Source organism: Drosophila eugracilis, unplaced genomic scaffold (genome assembly GCF_018153835.1).
Source record: "Drosophila eugracilis isolate 14026-0451.02 unplaced genomic scaffold, ASM1815383v1 contig_670, whole genome shotgun sequence".
Lineage (NCBI taxonomy): Eukaryota > Metazoa > Arthropoda > Insecta > Diptera > Drosophilidae > Drosophila > Drosophila eugracilis.
In genome coordinates, this window is record NW_024573558.1 from 140,664 (window position 1) to 160,910 (window position 20,247).

At 42.9% G+C, this 20,247-nt stretch overlaps 4 protein-coding genes across 5 annotated transcripts; 3 read left to right on the top strand and 1 right to left on the bottom strand.

Moving 5' to 3' along the window:
* The first annotated feature begins 429 nt into the window (after positions 1–429).
* Positions 430–3,447, top strand: LOC108109030. The gene is made up of 6 exons (XM_017217316.2): positions 430–612; positions 1,669–1,785; positions 1,855–2,131; positions 2,189–2,346; positions 2,417–2,506; positions 2,568–3,447. Exons 1-6 carry the CDS (start codon positions 430–432, stop codon positions 3,276–3,278), a joined length of 1,536 nt encoding a protein of 511 aa, XP_017072805.1. The 3' UTR covers positions 3,279–3,447.
* Positions 3,447–3,955, top strand: LOC121530388 (the record flags this gene model as incomplete). The annotated part of the gene is given in 1 exon segment (XM_041819405.1): positions 3,447–3,955. A coding segment is annotated over 1 exon segment (498 nt), but the record flags the coding sequence as incomplete, so codon positions are not given.
* Positions 3,956–5,868: 1,913 nt separating this feature from the next.
* Positions 5,869–15,594, bottom strand: LOC108109041 (homeobox protein 5). Of its 2 annotated transcripts, XM_017217351.2 has the most exons (7): positions 15,464–15,594; positions 14,851–15,393; positions 10,116–10,379; positions 9,945–10,053; positions 9,706–9,843; positions 9,145–9,641; positions 5,869–7,542 (listed from the first exon to the last, which is right to left on the bottom strand). In XM_017217351.2, exons 2-7 carry the CDS (start codon positions 14,948–14,950, stop codon positions 7,115–7,117), a joined length of 1,536 nt encoding a protein of 511 aa, XP_017072840.1. In that variant the 5' UTR covers positions 14,951–15,393; positions 15,464–15,594; the 3' UTR covers positions 5,869–7,114. The 2 variants fall into 2 exon arrangements, with proteins under 2 accessions (XP_017072840.1, XP_017072831.1); XM_017217342.2 differs by lacking the exon at positions 5,869–7,542 and having other exon boundaries at positions 7,753–9,641.
* A 1,025-nt stretch (positions 15,595–16,619) lies between these two features.
* On the top strand, positions 16,620–20,182 carry LOC108109065 (ATP synthase lipid-binding protein, mitochondrial). Its single transcript, XM_017217408.2, has 4 exons — positions 16,620–16,710; positions 17,204–17,312; positions 18,351–18,555; positions 19,190–20,182. Exons 2-4 carry the CDS (start codon positions 17,265–17,267, stop codon positions 19,351–19,353), a joined length of 417 nt encoding a protein of 138 aa, XP_017072897.1. The 5' UTR covers positions 16,620–16,710; positions 17,204–17,264; the 3' UTR covers positions 19,354–20,182.
* The last annotated feature ends 65 nt before the right edge of the window (positions 20,183–20,247 follow it).

The window sequence follows — 20,247 nt, forward strand, 5'->3', positions numbered from 1 at the left end:
AGGTTAAGTCAAGGCAGCCGTGGCATCATTTTCTAGGCTGTATAAAGTATATATATTTTATGTCCAGGCAGACGAGCTAAGTGGAGCAGGCTAACATCGTGTCTAACTGGCAAAATATTTAAATAGCCAAACCAAATTAGCTGAGGTTTCGATATCCTTCGACTTGTCTTCAAGGACAGACGACCGAAGTGTGCCTTAACCTAGGTTATAAATAGTCGGGCGTGCTGCCTAGACAACCGACCCATCATCCGTGGCCCCTTAGTGCCTGGCACGGATCCTGCCAGCCAATTCGGCGGTTAAACGGTTTGGCCAGGACACGAGACCGATTCAGTTACGCGGCGTTTGCTGAACGCAGCGCTACTTCCGTTCCCCATATTTCTGGATAATTGAGATACACCCGTATAAGATATAGACAAAGAGTTCTCAGCCATGACGACCAGTGATGAGATGGGCATGGGAGGCAACTTCTGCCACGACCACATCCAACATCCCCTGATGTGGTGCGATGAGAAGAAGCGTCTCGTGGAACGCAAGAATGCAGAGGAGAGTCTTCGGATGTGGCGGCGCAGGAAAGCGGAGGAATGTGCTCGCAAGGAGAAGGACAAACAGGAGGTGGGTAACAGTGCGTATGTGATATGTTGCTGAAGGTTGTTGATCAAGAAAGGTATGTGGTTCATAGGAAAACTATATTATGCTTTCAGAACCCATCTCATGTTAGCTCTGTAAACTGACCTTTGATTTTCTAAGAGAACCCCTGACAAATTTAAGTTTAACTGAGATCAAGAAGTCAGAACTTAAAAGTCTCTATGTACAAGATTCCCATAAAAGTTTTTGAAAAATAACCTGTGACAATCAAAAGCCATCTCGAACCTTCACCCACGCGATAGTTCCGACTTTTGCTAAGTTCAAAGACCTCGCCCAAGCAACATGTAAGGCATCCGCCCTCACGGATTTGGTTCAACAAACCCTTTGACAATTTCGACTTCGGTAATCAAATCACCTCTCTCTCGGCTAAATGCCCAACTAAATGCCAGTTGAGCACTCCTACGAGCCCTTGCGTGACTGGAATCCTGGCTGATTATTTGGCTACCTATCACAACCTGCAGCTGTGAGAAAGCGCCAGCCGAAATGTGGGTGAAAAAAATCAGTGAATTGCAAATCGCGGTTCGCTGCAACTATAACAACAACCTACAAACAAAGTTCCTGGGCCAGGGCAGCGGGGATCCAAGGGAGTTTGCCAATTTCCGTAAACAAACATCGCCACACTCCGCGGAGTGACACGGCGCGGTGGGTTGAGGCAGTCTGGAGCCCATAAATAGGCTGCCACGAAATCGATAGACATAACTCGGTGTTGTAATCACCCAGAGACAGTATCTAACTAGCAGAGCAGGGATTGAGTACATAAATATGTATATTCTCAACTTATAAGAAGAATTATGATCTAGGTTAAAGCTAGCAGAAGTATTAAAAATATGTAGTACTTAATTTATTAAAGGTGCTATAAAAAATTGTAGATGCTCAAAGTATTTATGAAGGTGTCGAAAAGTATGCTACGATATATGTATTTTAAGCTCACAGAGAGTTCTGCGTGTATTACTCTGGAGAAATTAGCATTAAACTGACTTTCAAATCATCGAAACTAATTACTTACCCCATTACTATAACCAGTACTACGACCTGTTTCACCAACATTGTCCTTGGGGTCGACCTGGCGGTGGTGCTCCCAACGTAGAGGTTCGCCGCAAGGACATTACAGCCGTGGGTCTCCACTCCACACCCACTGTGGTAAGCATTCGTTTCACCCAAAATGATATTGGGCTCTACAATCTACAATGATTATCCCATATCGCACAGACCACTGCCCACCGGATGAATCTACTTCAGCCGTGTCGCTACAACGACTTCTTCTCGATGCAAAAGAAGTGCCACAACAATCCACTGGCCGCCTACCATCACCACCATCACCATGCCCCACCTCCTCCGCCCCCGGGTGGGCGATTGGGCCACGCCCACTCCGTTCACCACCTGCAGGAAAGCGGCCCGAGGAGCAGTACTGTAACGATTTGTGAGCGGGAGATTCCCCATAAGCCTGGAGCGGGCGTTGGCGTAAATCTGGCCAAGAATGCCAACGGTGAGAGTCTGCACATCCAGCTGAAAGAGCATCCTTCAATGTCGTTTCGCAATAAAGGCCACGTGGATATAGAATTGCGATACAAGCCATCGCCCCCGTGCAAGGGCAAGCCACTTCTGGACAAGATTGTGGTCAGCGAAAGTGAGCAGCGTTGTCCTTTGCAGGAGAAGCTGGCCTCGCAGAAAAAGCGCCTGCAGGCCAAACTAGAAAAGCCGGTGAGCGGCACTTGCTACGCCCTCTGGAGCATATTTTTACTAATCTCCTCTTATCTGACATCTTTTTCAGCCCTGCAAGGAACCCTGGGGAAAGGCAGGTCCGGGAGGCAAGCCCTGGCGGAGTCCCAAAGAAGTTGGCAACACATTTATGAAGTCACTGGTAAGCTAAGTTAACTTTACAAAGTTAATATATGGCCTTAAAAATCACCAATGCTTCTTAGGGTTGGACGAACAAGGAGATGCTGAAGGAGTTGGATCAGGACAACCCAGTAACTCCGGCGGAGAAGAACACCTTCCGCAAATCGCGGCCAGGAAAGCCTCCAAAACCGCAGCGCTGCTGTGAGATGTGCACCTGCAACTGTCCCGCCATGCAGAAAAGTCCTCCGAAGCCGTCGCCGCTCTCGCTGCCCATTCCGCCGGGAAAGAAGTGTCCAGGTCCGCCAGTTCCACCGCCCGCAAAGGTCCTGCATCACCTGAAGCCACAGGACTGTGGCAACAAGGCCATCAAACTGTGCCCCCGAATGGCCCCAAGAGGACCATGTCCTGGAAGCCCGAGTACCGCCACTCCGGAAGTCAGTACCGCCGGAGGCAATGGAGGTACTTATGGCGAGGGCGGCGGCGTAGAGCTGGTTCCCCTTCTGGCCAGAAGGCGCGGCATGCACCGACCCATCAGCCTTTCCAGCACGGATGTGACCAAGAGGACGCCGTCGCACGATAGGTACGCATCCAAGCACAAGCATCCACCAAAGAACTGTCAGCTGACCACCACCAAGATCAAGTGCATCAACAGCATCATCAAGAACATCAGCCACATGAAGCGGTTGCCCAAGAATCTGAACTGCAAGCTGCAGTGTTGCAGTTGCGATTGCCCCACGGCCGTGGCCACGGGCTGCTGCCTCAAGCGGCTCACCCTGCACATTCGCCAGGCTTAGATACCATGTCCCCTTAGTCCTGATCCTCCCCTGCATTCATAGTCATTCCTCTCCCGACCCCTTTCCGTTTCTCATTTGCTTGCTCTGCGCTGAATATCGAAAATGAAAATCCGCTTGCCCCCTCTTTTTATGCATTGTAATCTTCCGCCCTGTTAATGGTTTCTCTAATCCCCCACTTCTCCTCGGCTCATCCAGCAAGAAAATATCCATTGTAATACAAGTGAAAGTATAGCAACCAAAAGAGCAAACCAAATACCAATCTCACCAAAACCAAAACTGCAACAGCAAAAAACCAAAATCATAATACCAATCTTCTATGTATCCCCGTGCAAAACGAATCGAACTGAAAATCGCTCTGAAATTCGAAAACCGAAAAACTGAAAATCGAAATGATAAAATGAAACTAAAATATTGCCGCCCACCAATTGACCGACCACCAGGATTCAAACGGCCGCCGACATGCGTTATCTGCACGACCTGAATGTCCAGATATCCCAGAACCGCCGATCCGTCTCCGTTTCGAAGCAAATGGACAGGGATCTGTGCAACCAGCACTTCGACACCTTCGAAACGTTCTGGGGCAGACCAGGACATGGAGCCCGGGGCGATAAGACCAACAAGTTAAAGCTGGACAATCTGCTCTACGGCGCCAGCGAGTCGGCCTAAGGCCTTGGGAACCTGGATTAATAAGGACACCCTAAGGACATTCGCTCACCTGTTCACTGGCTCGTAGTTTGTGTGCTTCAAGTCATCTGCTCAGAAATCAATCGATGCCAAGACCCTGCCGAGTAAACTACATTTACCAGTTTATGTGACCCAAAATAGGAAAAGAAAATATTACAAGGGGCTGATATGGATATTTCCGAGGCTTTCCATTGTCAGAAATATTTATATCCGCCCATTCAAAATTTTCCCCATCTATGTACAAATTTTGCCAACTTACTTCTAGTAAGCTGACCAAAGTTTTGAAAGGGTCAAGGGTTACAAAATTAAAGAGAAAAAGAAAGATAGTCAAGTTAGTCAGTTGAAATCAGTTAAAGGTTAGGCGCAATCTGAAACCATCTATTTGCCAGCTAAAATCAGTTTAGGTATAGTTTTATAAATACTCAAAATAAACTGTAATTAAGATAGTGAATCTGTTTGCTCTTTAAAGTATTGGTAGATTTGTGTTTATCTGAGCTCGTGAGACGTTTAATTTAAAAAGAAATAAACAATTCAAGGGTGTAATTTAAGTTTGTATAGATGTAAGTAAACTAATACCTTGTAAATACAATAAAATAAATTGTGCAATAAAAATCTATTATAATAATCAAAGAAATTAGGCTCCTTCACTAGATAAAGTGCATTAATGTCAATATCAAACAAAACATTTGTGGCCAGTCCTCATCCAACTATTTTAGCAAGGAACAGTACCCACAAAACTGTAAGTTCGAAAATTGCCGACTGATTTGTTTTCGAAATGTTTATCAATATAAAATGTACTTTATTTTAATAAATTTCGATTGCTATTTTGAAAGTTTAAAAGATGTCGGCATATCCGCTTCAAATCATAAAAATGTCAGTTCCCAAACCAAATAAATGCTTCCTTCACTTGATTGTTTTTAAAGGACATTTTTATTATACAGTTGTTTATGTAGTACGTAATAGATCACATAAAGCAAAAAGAGAATATTTTACTACATTGTTTGTTGTTGTGGATGATAATGTGTTTGTTGTGTCTTATGAGGATGTGTCAAGAATCCCTTTCGGGGCAGTAGTCCCACCTCCTCGGGGTTCTTGTTGATGTGGATGTCGAAGATGATTTATAATTAGACTTCATTTAATTCTCTACGTATTATTACGATTTTAGTAAATTACAATTACAATACATTATATAGTATATAATATAGTTATATATATTATTCATTTAGATTTTTATTAATTTTTGTGGATTTTGTGATTTTTTATTTAAAAGTTATTTCCGTTTTATTTATTTTTTTGTGTGTGGTTTTGTTTTTCGTTAATTTTACATACATATATTAAATATATTTACGAACATAACAGCAGTCTTATATAAGATGACATACTCATTTTATTGTTTTCATTAGAGGGTTTTGAGTTCATTATCCATGTTGAAAGTTAGAATGCGAGGGATCGGACAGGGGATGCTGCTTATGTCCATCCCCTGGCTGACTACTCGATGGGCTTCGGGGGACCGAAGACTGTTTCCGTTTCTATATAAAAGTTGTTTGGCTAAACTAGGGCGGTCCATTCGGAGTCGCTTAAGCGTGAGGACTTAAAGATATTGTATTTAGATATAAGTTTGCATCGATAGCTTAGTATTATATCTATTAGGGACGCTGAACTATTAGTTTAGTTGTGATTAATTTTTAAGACGCTGGGCGTCTGCGAAATGCGCTCTGAAAAAGTTTGTTTTGTTTTTTGTTTTGGCGGCTGACTAAATTGTTGAAGGTATACTTGATGTAAATATCGTATCTTAAAAATTTCATTTGTTTTTGTTCTGTTTGAATGCTTAAGGAACCCGATTCTGCTAGGATAGGAAGTTCGATCGAATTTACAATTTAGAGGCATGCAATGAAATACAATCATCGAGAGTATGCACAAATATATTTTCGTATTCATATCGTATATTTTGTATTTTGTATTTTGTATTTTTGTTTTTGTTTTTGTTTTAGGGACTTTACTTTTAGGGTCGTTTGAACACTATAAATAAACAGTTACAATACATGCACGGACACACACTCACACAGCTACAGATGTATTCTCTGTGGTATAAATAATAGCGTAATTTATAATTAAAATACTATAACTACTGTAGTTATTGTGGCTCCTAAGTGGAAACGCCTCCTGGCTTCCCCTAAATTTTTAGCTAACTATTTTATGTTTGAAATATTCGACATTTATCAATTTTGCATCTCCGTTCTTTCGCTCGGCTCGCTCGAAGTTGCCTTGGCAAGTTGGCGACCTATAATTTTCCTAATTCAAGTGGATCACAGGAGAACGCTTACAGTTTCCCTGCTCCACTCTCCTCCCTCAATAAACTGCGGAGCTCTTTTGGACAATTTGTATGATTTTTGAATAAAATGGTTGAAACAACTGGCTGGGGGAACCCCCTTTAAAAGATGATTTCATTGAAATTGTACAGGGGTAAGTAGCTTCTAAAGTTATATATATATATAGGTTCCGGAAATTCCGCCAACCAGTCGATCAGAAAGGTCTGGTTGTTATGCGTATATAAAATCAAAATTTAATTTAACTACAATAATGACTAGTTGAAGAACATTCTCCAAATGTATTTTCTAAAATTTTGTGTTGTGTATTATTCTTTTTTTCGAATTTTATGTTTTGTTTCGTTTTTTTTTCCATTTTCAAATTATCTAAAGCTGTTTTAGAGAAGCTTTTCTAAGCAGGCATGCTTAACATGGTTGAGATTAGTTTTGATGTTTCTTTTTGTGTGCTTTTGGGTGAATTTTTCACAATTGCGAAATGCATGGAATTTGTTTTGTTTTTTTTTTTTTTTTGTTTGTTTTTTGCATTTTGTGTTATTACGTTTGGAAGCCAATGTAAACTGTTGCTTCGTGTTGCCTTGTCTTGGAAAACTTCTCTAAGGATGTTAGGGCGGCGCCCAGCTCCCTCACTTCTTTAATCCCTCCTCCTTAAACTGCCGCAGCTTCTGCTTCCTTCCCATCTCTGCCTTATTGAGGAATCCTCTTTCTCCGCCTCTCGTCCCGTTTGTTAATCAGTTAGTTACTACTTCATCACAGCCAACTCTCTTGCTTTTCAGCGGCGTCCAGCGTTTGCGCCTCTCTCCTTCCTCACCTCATCCGATCTGACGATCAGTTGATCGTTTTCTTGAAGAGGTTTTGGTGAATGTGCTCGTTTTGCAGCGCGCACATTTGGCCCACAGCAACCGCCCGCAAGCCGCCGCCTCCTCCTGATCCTCCAGAAATGCCCACATCCGACTGGTGTCCCAAGCTTGTGGCCACGCCATCGCCACCCGATGAACTGGACACTGTTTTGCCGGCCCTAAAGTTCAAGAAGAACTTCTCCTTCATGGGCAACCCCGCGTACTTGTGCTCAATGAAGTTGGGCGAGATCTGCATGGGCAGGGAGTTTCCGGTGGTGGCTGGCTTCGCTGCAGCGGTCACTATGGACCTCTTTGCAACGGGCAGGACCATTGTCGGCGGCTTGCTGGAGTCGCTGCTACTGTGGTTGCTGTTCGGATTGCTGAGGTTGCTGTTGTTTGAGCAGGAGTAAGAGGTTTCTGCAATAGGTAGAGAGAAAAGGAAAAGAAGTAACGAAAAACATAAAATAAAATGAAAACAAAACAAACGAAACGAAAAGAAAGAATACCCGAATTTGGACAGAGGTGTGGATTTTGTAAGAACTAAGGAATAAATTAAGAATATTGCACGAAGTCGAGTGTCGTCTTAGGCTAATGAGCAGACTTTAGATATCCGAGTAGATGTGTGGGTGTGTTTATATATATATATATATATATCGTATAATTAAATTCAATTTGCTAGAGCTTAGAACATAAATAATACTTGGTTTTAGTCGAATACGAATAGTCACTAAAGCTAAAGCCGAGATTAAATAAGTTTTAAGTGGTAATGCTAACAATATTTAAAGTGATCTGTTGGAAATGAATTTGAAATTCGCATTTTCTGCGTATTTATTACAATTGTTGCTCGTGCTTCGTCTGTTGTGTTTTTTTATAGCCTAATTAAATTAAGAGGAGATCAGCAGTTGTAAACAGTTTAATACAAGCATGATAGTCACACATACAGTTAGGGTGATTAAAATTCTCTCTTTAAATCTTTAAATACAGAATTAAATATTGCACAATCAATGCGATTTGTGGGGTGCTTCCTTTAGTTCTATGTTACACTCGATATTAATTCATTGGGCTGAGGGTCTGAACTAAAACAAGTAAGCAGTCTACGAAATGTTTCCAAATGGGTGTTTTGGTGAGTGAGTGGGTCTGCCCCCTAAGATCGGCATTCCGACGAGTCTAGAATGTCTTTCGTATGCGGAGGAACTAGTCAATGTGGTGCCTTGGGTGGTTCCAGCGTCAATTTTCGGTGCATCAGAAGCTGCTTGAGTATAGGCTACGTCTCTTCGTTGACGGCGCCAGCGCCCACAACTTCAATGCCCGCTACTGTTGCTCCTCCTATTTCCTCTTTGCAATCTGTGATGCTGGCAATCGCTGCAGCCACGCTCTCCGAAATCCCATCGCTCTGACCCTCATCCGTGTCCATGGGTTCTATCAACTCCAGCTTGCCCTTCTTCATCAGCTGCTGCTGTTGCTGCTGCGGCGTGGGTGAGCTGCTCTTGCTGCTGTTCCCGCTAATGCTGCTCGTGGGACTGATGGGCAGAACGTGGTGTTGCTGTTGCACCTGCTGCTGTTGCTGCTGGTGTTGCTGTTGTTGCTGCTGCACCTGTTGCAGCAACTGATTCGGCTCCTGTAGCAGCAGTATATTGGTCTTCTTGGCCAACGAGGCCACCAGTGCCTGCTGCTGTTGGCTACTACCATTTGTGGTGGTGAAGGTCAGCGTTTGAGTGTTTTTGGTGGGTGAGGTGGCCGGCGTGAGAATGCCCAAGTTGACCAAATTGGGCAGCGGCTTGCTGCCATTGAGCACAGTTTGACCATTGGCTGTTGTCTTGTTGTGCGACTGCTGCTGTTGCTGCTGCACAATGTCCATAGAGGAGCCACCGTTGGCCACATTAGTGGCCAGCTTGAGTATCTTGCTGGCTGTGGCATTGGCAGCCATTAGATTGCTAACCGACTTGGCTGTCGGTGTGTTGTTGGCTTTAATGGATACTAAACCGAGTGTGCTGCGCATTAAATTGTTGTTGCTGTTACCTGTTGCAGTGTTTTGATGGAGTTGCTGCTGCTGCTGTGGTTGCTGGGTAGGAAGATTAGTCAGGGTGACCACATTCCCGGCGCTGAGCTGCTGCAGAACATTCCCATTGCCGGTGAGAATGGCAGTGTTGCTGGTGTTGCTACCATTGTTGCCATTGTTGTTGTTGTTTCCATTGGACAGACTGCTGCTGCCTCCGTGACAACTGCTGGCGCTACTCGACATGTTGCTGATGCTCGAAGGGCTCAAAGAGCCCAACGACTGCGACGGCGAATTGCTGCGCTGAATGACGGGCGGCGGGTTCGGATTGGTGGAGCTGTTGCTGATGCCCACAGGCGTAGCAGACGAACTGCCGCCATCGCCGATAGCCAATGCATTGGCTAGTTGGGCATTCAGCACGCTATCCGGCTGCGAGTTGTGGGTGTGCAGAGCGTGGTTCTTCAGGCCCTGGGCCGTCTTGTAGCTTTTGCCGCAATGACACTTGTAACCTTTGCGAACTCTGTGAAAAAGATACGAAACTATCAGCTTCCAGTTTACCAATCAGTTGGTCAGACTATCTTTACCTTCCATCCTTTTTGTGGCCATTCTTTGAATGGTACTTGATGCCGTTCACGTTCTTGTAACGCTTTTTGCATCCCGGAACAGGGCAGGCGAATGGTTTCTCATTGCCGGGCGTGCCATTGTTTCCGCCACCGGAATGCCTATCGAAATTAATCAAAATTAGTTGGTTGTTAATGATGAATCGTCAGTTAATTTGTCGTTAATAACCCATTATAAGCCCACATTATAAGTATCAACGAACCTGCTGCCATAGCGCATGATAAACTCGGAGCTGAACTCCTCGGTGGTCCAGGAGTCGTTGCTATCCTCCGACTCCGTGACCACCATTTCGTCCTCGTCCATTTCGCTGCCTAAATTTACGATAAACAGAGAGTTAGGGATATCGTATGAAATACATTAAAGGCTAACTAACCCGTGGGCGTGGTGCTACGATTTGACGAGGACATACTGTAGCTGTGGTGCTTAATGGCCAGCTTTCGCTTGAGCTCCACGTTGCCATTCCCATGGCCAGCGGAATTGGATCCGCTATTGCTGGTCGGTGGGGCGGTTGTGTTGCTGGCCAGGAACGAGCCCGCTTCCTTGCGGTTCTCCTCGGTGATGAAGCGCAGGACGTAGCTCAAGGGCAGGCAGGCAGGCTGGGCCTGCTCCTTTTGTTCGACCACCTTTGGGTCATAGTCTGCAAGGAATAAAGGCCTGTTATTATACATTCTATTTAAAAGGTTCTGCTTTTTAATCGCCCATTAGAGAATCACAATAAACACATTCAAAATCAAAACAACTCACCATTGTAATGTTTTGAATAAAACTGGTAATAATTAGGAACCCTGCTAGAAAGTTACCAAACCGGGATAACCTAATTAGAAATTCCCTTTCGAGTCGGTATCGGCATCCGAACCGGAATGCTGGCAGTCAGAACAGAAACCTGCATCCGAAATTCGTCGTCAACCGCTGGGTTTGCTCTGGAACAAGTTCACAGACATTCAAGAGACCCACAGCCCGGGCAATTTATTATTAAAATGTCGAAATAAGTAAATAGCGAGAGTGCACGTACGGGGAATGGTATGGCGACGAATTTAGTGCGCCTGCTGACGCATTTTCCGAACTGTTAATAGGGGGACAGAATGGGGTTCGAAGGGGGACTACAGCAGAGCACCAGGAGGAGCACATGGTCCGGTCTTTAGCGTGGGTACGTTATCTTATCGCCAGAACAAGCATAAGCCCAAAGCTTGCTTAATCAGCGAGTGCATAATAACAGGTGCCTCTCCTCATAGTCTCCCCTTTTGCGTCTTTATTTACTTTTCGCTCCATGTGTGCGAGCAACCTAACCTCGACGAGCACGCTTTATTTCCCAATTGAATCGTTTTGGTGCGTAACTGTGTCAGCCGAGCCATTCATCATCTTCGCCACCGGGCACCCTGTGCATTCGTCACTTGATTGTCGTTGGAGTTAACGGGGAGCTGCTAAACGATAAAATAACATCCCCGATCAGCTGCCGATCTCAGAGATTGATTGCCCACTGCAGTTTGTAGAGAGCAAGCTAATCAGTCGCTTATTGATATTGGGCGAAGCTTTAACCTTCACGTGACCGCCAGCTCTGCAGCTCTCCAACTCTAATGGACTTTTATCAAACTATTTAGTTATATTAAAACAGAAACATTACTGAACGATTAAGGTCCAAAGTCCCAATCAGAAAGCCCAATTCACATTTTATTTTGTTCCTACCTTCTTCAGCATCTGATGACCAATTTCATGATTGGGAAGCAGTTGGCAAACTGCATTTTAGCTGACTATCACCCACACGTCAACAGTTCGATAAGGTTGCACTTTAATAGCTTCGATTCGCATTGGTGTGTCAACGAAAAACATATGCCGCAAATTGACTATCATTCGAGACATATGCTTTCATCTAGCAACTCCCCCGCGTAGCTATTTTGCCCCTTATCAGGGCGAAATGCGATTAAAAACATTTGCGGCAATGATTGCGGCGATGTCTACGTGCCGGGCAATCGATTGATGACACATACGGACACACGGACACGCCATATGTGCGTAATAATTCGGCGTACTTTAGGTAACAAGTCAGCCAGTATCAATCGCCTTGAACATTCGCAACTTGAAACTGCAACTACATATATAAAAACACTTATTTAAGATGACGAAATCGATGTGCCACGCCCCTTATCCTCTTGAGAACACGGCGTCATTTGTCAACGGTCAAATCAGTTCGGGTTTTTTTCATTTTTGCTCCGCCTTTAATATTGTTATTATTATTCTCTTGCTGATAACCCCAGACATTCACGACTTCTCTGTAGGTGACACTTGCCTCTTGCCTCGGTGGTTGTGTGTTTATCAAATCGAGTATTTTACAAACAACTTTTAAACAAATAGCATCTATGTGGATATACACAGGCAAACCCACATGTGTATGCGCGGCGTATATCGTACGTTTTTCGTTTTTCGCATTTCAGAAACAAAATAAACGCAGATCCCTCTCTCTTTTGCACTTCTGTGACTCATGCACTTGTTGCAGAATTTTTAAAAAGATAACAATTGTTGTTTTCGCTCGAACATGCGGTTTTGGTTTGTTTTCATTGCGGCAGCTGTCTCGAAACTTTCCAATAGCTATGAAGAGCATTTCGTTTGAAATTCGATAAACGCGAGTCGTTGACTTCAGTTAAATAATGTTGACACTGCAATGGCAGGGGCATTTAGCAAGGAAATATATTTTAAGCCCTTTTATATCTCTAAAATTCCATGCAATTGTAGGTGAACTTTTTCTGATGTAATTCATCCTTTAGGTAACCTTGTTTGAAGTCGGGCGGCAGCTAATCTTTACTCACGGCTAGCAACCGAAGAAATTTCTATATTCAGTTCTATACGATCTCAAACGAGAAATAATACATTTACATTTGGGAAAACCCCTTTATCTAAGGACATAAAGGAATTCAAATGAAACCCCCACGAAATTATATGATAATCCTAGGATTTTCATGGTACCCGTCCTCAATTTGTAAAATCCCCTGATTTATCTGGTAAATCCTAGGATTCATCTGGGAAATTCTAGTGCAGTACTCATTTGGTAAGATTGCTTTTAGAATAATCATAAGAATACTATTTAGTTAGTTATGACAAAAATATAAAATAAATTATAAATCTTTCAGCTATACTTTAGACTAAGCCTCTTATACCATCGTTTACTAGTTCCCCAAGTAAACTAATGATTCTTTTCGACAGGTACACAGGTACTTTTCGGGCACATTTACTGGGTGGGTTAACTGCTTGGTATCGCATTTCACAGCTGGTTATCGAAATGCGAGTGCAGTGGAGACAAGCGTGCCGCAAACACACTCGCAAATAACCAGCCCGGGCATTTTCGGGACACAACAGGTGCCTGGCAACTGTGAAAAGGACAAACCTGAAGGTCTCGCCCGCTTTTTGCGTTGGCATGACAACCGAACCAAACCGAATCAAAACGAATCGACAACGCCCAGCGAGTCCTGATAACAGGCATACATCCATCCATCCATATATTACATTCCATCCAGAGAGCCCACGCATCGAATGTCCTTCGAGATAATGAAATGATGGGCATTTATAAGCCCCATAACAGAACGACACAGCTCGCTCACGTAATGGATACGCAATGGAAATGGGGGATGCGGGTTTTCGGCGTTTCGGGGTATTTGATATCTGGGCCTCGGCGTTTTTGGGGGTGGCAGTTGCCAAGTGGGCGTATGTTCGAGCCTGGGCTTTATGTAATGCCCCGGGACGCAAAAGGGGGTGGTGGTTAGGTGGAAAGCCTGCCCGGGCAGCCATTTTATATATGTATGTGCGTTCCTGTGTGAGTGTGTGTGTTGACCGTTATCACACAGCAGTGGCAACAACAAAACAGCTGCCAACGTAACTAAGCGAGTCAGCTGAGCAACCCCTCTGCTTTCGCTCTCCAACCCCTCTAATTTTGAGTGTGTGCGTGTGGTGTGTGAGAGAGCCTGTTTATACACAGAAAGAAAAGGTAAATGTAACCTGTTTTAATCGTTCATTAGTTACATATTGTCTACCTGATACCTTACCAGATGCTAAATGCTTTAAAGTATTGTGTTTTTAATAAAGCTAAAAATTGAATTATTTAGGCGTGGAGTACAGTAGTACAGTAAAAACAGTCTATTATCTTTCATTTTTTCCAGTGTAAGACGCACGGCATGTTGGAAATAAATAAAGCCCGTTAATGGTTAACCCACCCCCAATCCCCTGTTCTCGTAATATGGCAACACTACTGAGCTTAACTCTATTGATTTTCCCCCTCGAAAACCCATTCCCTCCCCGCCTGTGCACCTTAAGACACTAAAATTAGAAATTGTTTATTTCAGCCGGTAAAAGTCCACATAAACACACACCCTGGAAATGATTAATTGGAAGCTCACGGGAGTCACGTGGACGGGAAAGTACAAGTATCGATTGTGATTGTGCGTGGGTGGAAAGTGGGGGGAAATGGAGCGCAACTCCAACTCCCAACTCCGATTACCGGATGCGGATACACCTGCCGCCTTGAAAACGATGCCAGAACCAGAAAAACCCAAGCCAAGCCATGCGGACAGGTCAAAAAAAGGGCGCTCAACTCGCCGGTTTCCACTACAAAAACAACTAGATGCTGTGCTGGCCTTCCAAACACACTCAACCATACGCACACAGTACACACACACAGTATGTGTGAATGTTGAATGGATCACCGGCTTTTTGCTTTTGTTTTGCTTGTACTGCCTTCTCGCTCGCACTCGCACTTTCCAGGCAGCACACCGATCACCGAATGCTGTACGCGCCTGGAAAACTGGGCGTGTGTGTAGAGTGCATCTGTGTGCGTGGGCACAGGTAGCTACTTCCAGCATCGATTTTGCCATTAAAAGTGCAATAAATGATAAATACAAACTGCAATTCATGTTATAAAAAACACCATTCGATGCACCACGAAGCAACTTGCTTGAACACACACACACACACACGTGCTCGCACACCTTTGCCCTGCTTTAATTTTTATTTATGCCGCGACGAGTAAATAAAATAAACAAAACACACCGAGAACATCACGCGACGGTCAAATGATAGCGATATTTGCGATATTTACGATTTTAGAACCCAGAGACCCGTCTCACCTATATGGGTGTCCTCGATGTGGGAAATCAGATCGCTCAAGCTCGGAAATGTGATGCCGCAGCCATTGTACTTGCAGACGTTGATCATGAAAACGGCCATAATATATTATATTATCATATATGTATATATATATATCACGGATCCCGAGGCGAACGAATGTGGCGAGTTATGTAAAAAAACAGCAACTAAATCGGGCTGGTCAGTGTGGCCAGGTCAACAGTGCGCCGAGAATGCCATTTTCCAGGGCTGCACTTTCTGTTTAGCGACGGCTCTCAACCTCTTCCAATATACCGTGGTGACTTTTGGGGTTATGTGCTGCTTGTTCGAGCGAATACTGTTTGTTGGTAATGATGCGATAGTTGATCGCTATTCAGCAGGCGGACATGTTTGTATAGTTTTTGTCAAAACTCTGTTTTTACTAAAATTTAGCTTCTTCCACCGTGTATTTCCGTTGCCGTTGCCCGGTGTGGTGTGTTTCGGTCCTCTAGCGTTTCCCCACACACACACACATTCATGCGTAAGTGCTGTTATGCAATTGAGGGCTGCAACATTTTAGGGGGCGTAACTGGGATTAACCGATTTCGAAATGAAACCAATATTCAGAGTACTCACAGCATTATGAGCTTCGATTGAGTAACTTTCGCAGTTGCGTGAAGTTAAAACATAATTTAAACCGACGTGACGTAGACACAAACACCGACGTCGAACGACGCGTTATGCTGCGTTTGTGGTGGTGTGCGTGACTGTGGGGAGTTCGCTAGCGGCCAGGGCTGCAGTAATGTGTTAATTGACCAATCGATTTAATTTATAATTTGCTTGTTTAATTCTGTTTGGAAAAGAACACTTCTTTTAATTCGAATCCGTCGTAAAGTCTTATTTGTTTTAATTTAGTTCAATTATTACTCCAGCAGTTAGCACTCTCACAAGAAATTAAAAATTACAGCTCTTGTGTCGTATCTGTAGCCCATTTTCTAAGTTTTTTGTATCTTATGTTTTTATATATATTATTGTACTTTCTAGACTTTACGATACAATAAAATATTAATGATTCAGATAAATTTGGGCATTAAACGATTTTTTAAGGATTTATTTTTTAAGCGGATAATAATATGAAAATATATAATTATACTTGGCGCATATGTTTGAATATCCCAGTATCACATACCTGTATTATTTCGGTTATATTACAACTCAAATTTAATTATAGAAAATTTATTAAACAATTAATGAAAAGTTTAGTAGTTTACTATTATTTGCTGCTATTTTCATTTGACGAGATACGAATATCATTATAATTTTAGAATTTAACATGTAAAATATAACGAGAACAAAATCAAGCCGAATCATATTTAGAATTGTTAAAACAGAATGAAATTCTTATTGTTTTTGAAGTATGGATACAAATTATGAAATAATGGCTGGAGAGTCCCATACATATTAAGATGTATTGCTACCGATAGTTCCATGATTTAATTTTCTTTTTTGGATCAGCCACCAAATATTTTCATGGGCTGGAACACTGCTAATATTTATTCGTGTCGGTTTTTGGATTGTGGCCATGCTAGAAATAAGATGTTAGTATTTTTAACTTCGGAAAACCTATCCAATGGCCATATTTATTTCCTTCTAAAATCAGCTGATTTTGTTCTAGATTACGTGCAAACTGGGTTGTGCCACTGCTAAACTTATAGGATTTCCTTAAAATGGTTTGTGTCACCAGTATAGTTTCTAGTATATTTTCTAATATTTAAAAGCATAGTTGGTTTTTTTCTCACCACTCTGTTGCTGCCACACGTGCACCCCCCAAAAGTCAGCGAGATTGTCAAATTCGTTTTACTGTTGTGAAGGGTTTGTTCGAAGTGAGTTGATTTTTCCGAAGTCTTCCGACTCGCTCGGAGGAGCACCCCCCTTATCAGCGCCCCTGCCCTGTTGGGTAACAGCCGTGAAAACCCCTCATAATGCCAGAATACGCGGAAAAACCTACTGCCAGTGATAAACGAGTGCATTTTCGCAAAATGCAATGCCAAACGTGTTTAAATTGTAATTTGTCGCCATCTTGCGGCACACACACACGCATGTGCCTACCAGGTTTTCAGTGGTGTGCGTGTGTCGCTGGTCGTTGCGTCACTGAAAAAGTCGGGAAAAACTGCAGATTTTTAAAGGAAAAGGCATTTAAGAAATTTCAATCATAACCAAGAGAGGACCGATCTGATATTTTAGTGAAAATCTGGTGCGAGGGAAGATTTTTCGCTCGTTACGTAACTGTGCTTAGGCGGCGGCGTGGGATATTTTATGATATAGTCTTGAGATCAGCCTGAACTAACCGATATATCTCGTCTATATCTTTTGCAGAGCCGTGCGCTAGCTTCAATTTCGTCGTAAATCAAACAAAAAAAAGGAAAATCAACCGAAAATGTTCGTGTCGACAGTCTCTCGCATTGCCCCCGTTGCCAGGAGCGCAGTAAGTATCTAAATTTTCTTGTCAAATTGTGCGAGATATAGTTGTTAGGCCGCAAAAGATTACATAATTATCGGAAAAGTGCATTGATTTTCCCCGATCCAAGAATTTGAATGCCGCCTTGGCGTGGTGAACTTCCAATGGCCGCGGTGAGAAAACACAGACGGCACACAGTTGCATAACTTTGAGGTTATGTGTGCGCTCAGTGGAAGTGTATCATTAAAGGTGAATAAATGAAATGATAGTAATATCTGTGCAATTAAATCCGAACAGTTTACATGTGGTATCAAAGAAATAAGAAAAACTAGACCTCATTGTATAACACATAGTGAAAGCATTTGGTTGGTGCGGCTATTTGAGGTTAGAACCGGCGAAAGCTTTCCAGTGCTCTTGTTAACAAAGAGAGCGCGGGCGCGGGATGTCAAATTGGCAATATTTAACATTGTTTATAATATTATATATGATAATTCCTTACTAAATCGGACGATTGACTACATATGTAGGGGAACCAACAAAAGAACAACAAATACTGTGCCAAAGTGCCAGTCTCGTTGAAATATTACTTAACGATTGCATAACTTGGCATTAGCCCATTACAACAGAGCAATGAACTTGTGCGGCACTCGAGGGTTAAGAAGTAGTATATTTGCAAAGATCTTTCTATATGTGATTTTTAAGTGACTTAGCAATGATGCGAAGGTTCCTCAAGTAGTAATTACTTTTATAACTTTTATAACTTAATCTTGTCAAATCAAACCTTTGTAAACATGTGTGTTTACCTTTTTGGGTATCAATTTAAACTTATTGAAATGCACAAGAGTTTGCTGATGATGAAATAATAAGAAAATTGGTATGCTTTATTTATCATATGTATCACTGCATTAAATGTACTATTAGCGTAATCGCTTTGTGCAGCTTTTAAAATACTTATTTATCAACATAGTATAACGCTTATCTCTGACCGGAAACTTTATCTCAAGCAATGATCACAACGGGCCATACTGTTCCTTATATAATCAACTAATATATCTCCCATTTCAGCTCCTCGCCAACTCCAAGCAGTACCTGCGACCATTGAGCAGCGCCGTCATCAGCCAGAGCCAGACTTTGGCCGCTCAGAACACAACCCCCGTTGCATTGCTGCCACAGATCAGGTCATTCCAGACCTCGCCAGTCACGCGTGACATTGACTCGGCCGCCAAATTCATTGGTGCTGGTGCCGCAACAGTCGGTGTCGCTGGATCCGGTTCGTATTGGCTTCGTTGGGTCTCTTAACTATTAGTTTCACAAACCATCACAAACAAAAAGGGGAATCCCCAGGCACCTTTTCCACTTTCTCCTTCAGTCAGTTGCAAACTAGCATCTGGGGCTCACACAACGGGTATCTGATTACTCTACAAACCATAGCCCCGGGAAGGTCTGAGAATTGGCCAAGCTTGCTGTTTGTTGCGGCTTCATTTTCTAGCAGGAAACCTGTGTGATTGCAGGGCGAAAGTACCAGAAATCCTGTCATCAGGTGTTGCCGTCGCCTTCGGGTGACCGCCGCCTGGTCGACATTGAAACCTTTCGTGGCCAGCGTTTTTAGTGCGATGTGCTTGCTACCTTTCGGTAGAACTCAATTCAGACTAATCTGTGACTGACTACCAGAAGAAAATATAGAAAAAGGTGTCGGGAATTGAAATTTGAGTTTATGCTCGGAGTATTGACTTATGTAGCTTCTCAGCTAGCTGTCATGTTATAGAACCAGCATAAACTCAACCTAAACTTGGGTTCTCATTCGAAGGTCATAACTCATTCCCATTTCAAACTGACTAAACTAATGCTTTGATTTCTTTTCTCTCTTTTTCCTTCTATTGACCAACAACGAACCAATACAACAGGTGCTGGTATCGGAACAGTATTCGGTTCCCTCATCATCGGCTACGCCAGGAACCCATCGCTGAAACAGCAGCTGTTCTCCTACGCCATTCTGGGCTTCGCCCTGTCTGAGGCCATGGGTCTGTTCTGTTTGATGATGGCCTTCCTGCTGCTGTTCGCTTTCTAAGCGCTCCTGCACATCGATTGCTCGTCCTTGTTTCCTGCAATCGGACGTGTGTGCAAGTCGCATGCGAACGAGAATAGCAACCAAACAACACTTCAAACAAACAACAACCAGAACAAGCAACACCTATGTTCGTTTTCGATTATTAATGATAAAATGATTGATTGATAGCAACAAGAACATCCTGTACCACTATCTAATTATAAATACCAACAACCAACATAATACATGTAATTTTGTTTTTAAAAAACATGCAAAGGAGGAGAAGACCACATCTACTTTAAGTTGACAACCGAAATATCAGGAGGAAGGATTGGATTGGATTGGATTAGCCCAGACCATAAAAATTAAAATTAGATTTTAATTGAAGCAAGCTTCCGGCTCACTGAAAACCCAACTAAATCCTCAGATCAAGTCCAGCCATCCTTCTGCTCTCCAAATCTTCTGCAAATGACCTCCATGTCCGCCTCCAAGGCTCTCTCTCTCCCCGGAAGTTCTTGGACGTCGAAACGCAAAAATATCCAGCGGCAGGCATGCATGGAGATCCTTTCTACATATAAGATCGTGGAGAGTGTCGGAATGGCTGGTCGGAAATCCGATGGACTTTTGGGCTCAACGACTTTTTCGATTTTATTGTGGCGTGTACTGAAAATCCACATTGTTTTCAAGTATTTTGTATTCGAAAAAAATCAGTTTCCTTAATGTAAACGCTGTTTTTGTTTATTGCCACTTAATATTTATTATGGAACATGTACTAAAAGTAGTTGCATACGTATAGAGCCGAAGAGCGTATCTGAAAAAGAAATAAAGGAAAAATGAATGTGTAAAGGAAGGACCCTTTTTGTTTTTTCTTGATTAATATACTTTTTTTGGTTTAAAGTTAATCTTTTTTGGAGT

Coding starts and splice junctions, on each gene's coding strand:
- LOC108109030 (XM_017217316.2), top strand. CDS start 430: ATGACGACCAGTGATGAGATGGGCATGGGAGGCAACTTCTGCCACGAC. Junction 1,786..1,854: donor TCCACTCCACACCCACTGTG/GTAAGCATTCGT, acceptor CATATCGCACAG/ACCACTGCCCACCGGATGAA. Junction 2,507..2,567: donor ACACATTTATGAAGTCACTG/GTAAGCTAAGTT, acceptor AATGCTTCTTAG/GGTTGGACGAACAAGGAGAT.
- LOC108109065 (XM_017217408.2), top strand. CDS start 17,265: ATGTTCGTGTCGACAGTCTCTCGCATTGCCCCCGTTGCCAGGAGCGCA. Junction 17,313..18,350: donor CCCCCGTTGCCAGGAGCGCA/GTAAGTATCTAA, acceptor CTCCCATTTCAG/CTCCTCGCCAACTCCAAGCA. Junction 18,556..19,189: donor AGTCGGTGTCGCTGGATCCG/GTTCGTATTGGC, acceptor CCAATACAACAG/GTGCTGGTATCGGAACAGTA.
- LOC108109041 (XM_017217342.2), bottom strand. CDS start 14,950: ATGGCCGTTTTCATGATCAACGTCTGCAAGTACAATGGCTGCGGCATC. Junction 10,054..10,115: donor TCGTAGCACCACGCCCACGG/GTTAGTTAGCCT, acceptor TCGTAAATTTAG/GCAGCGAAATGGACGAGGAC. Junction 9,642..9,705: donor GGCCACAAAAAGGATGGAAG/GTAAAGATAGTC, acceptor TCTTTTTCACAG/AGTTCGCAAAGGTTACAAGT.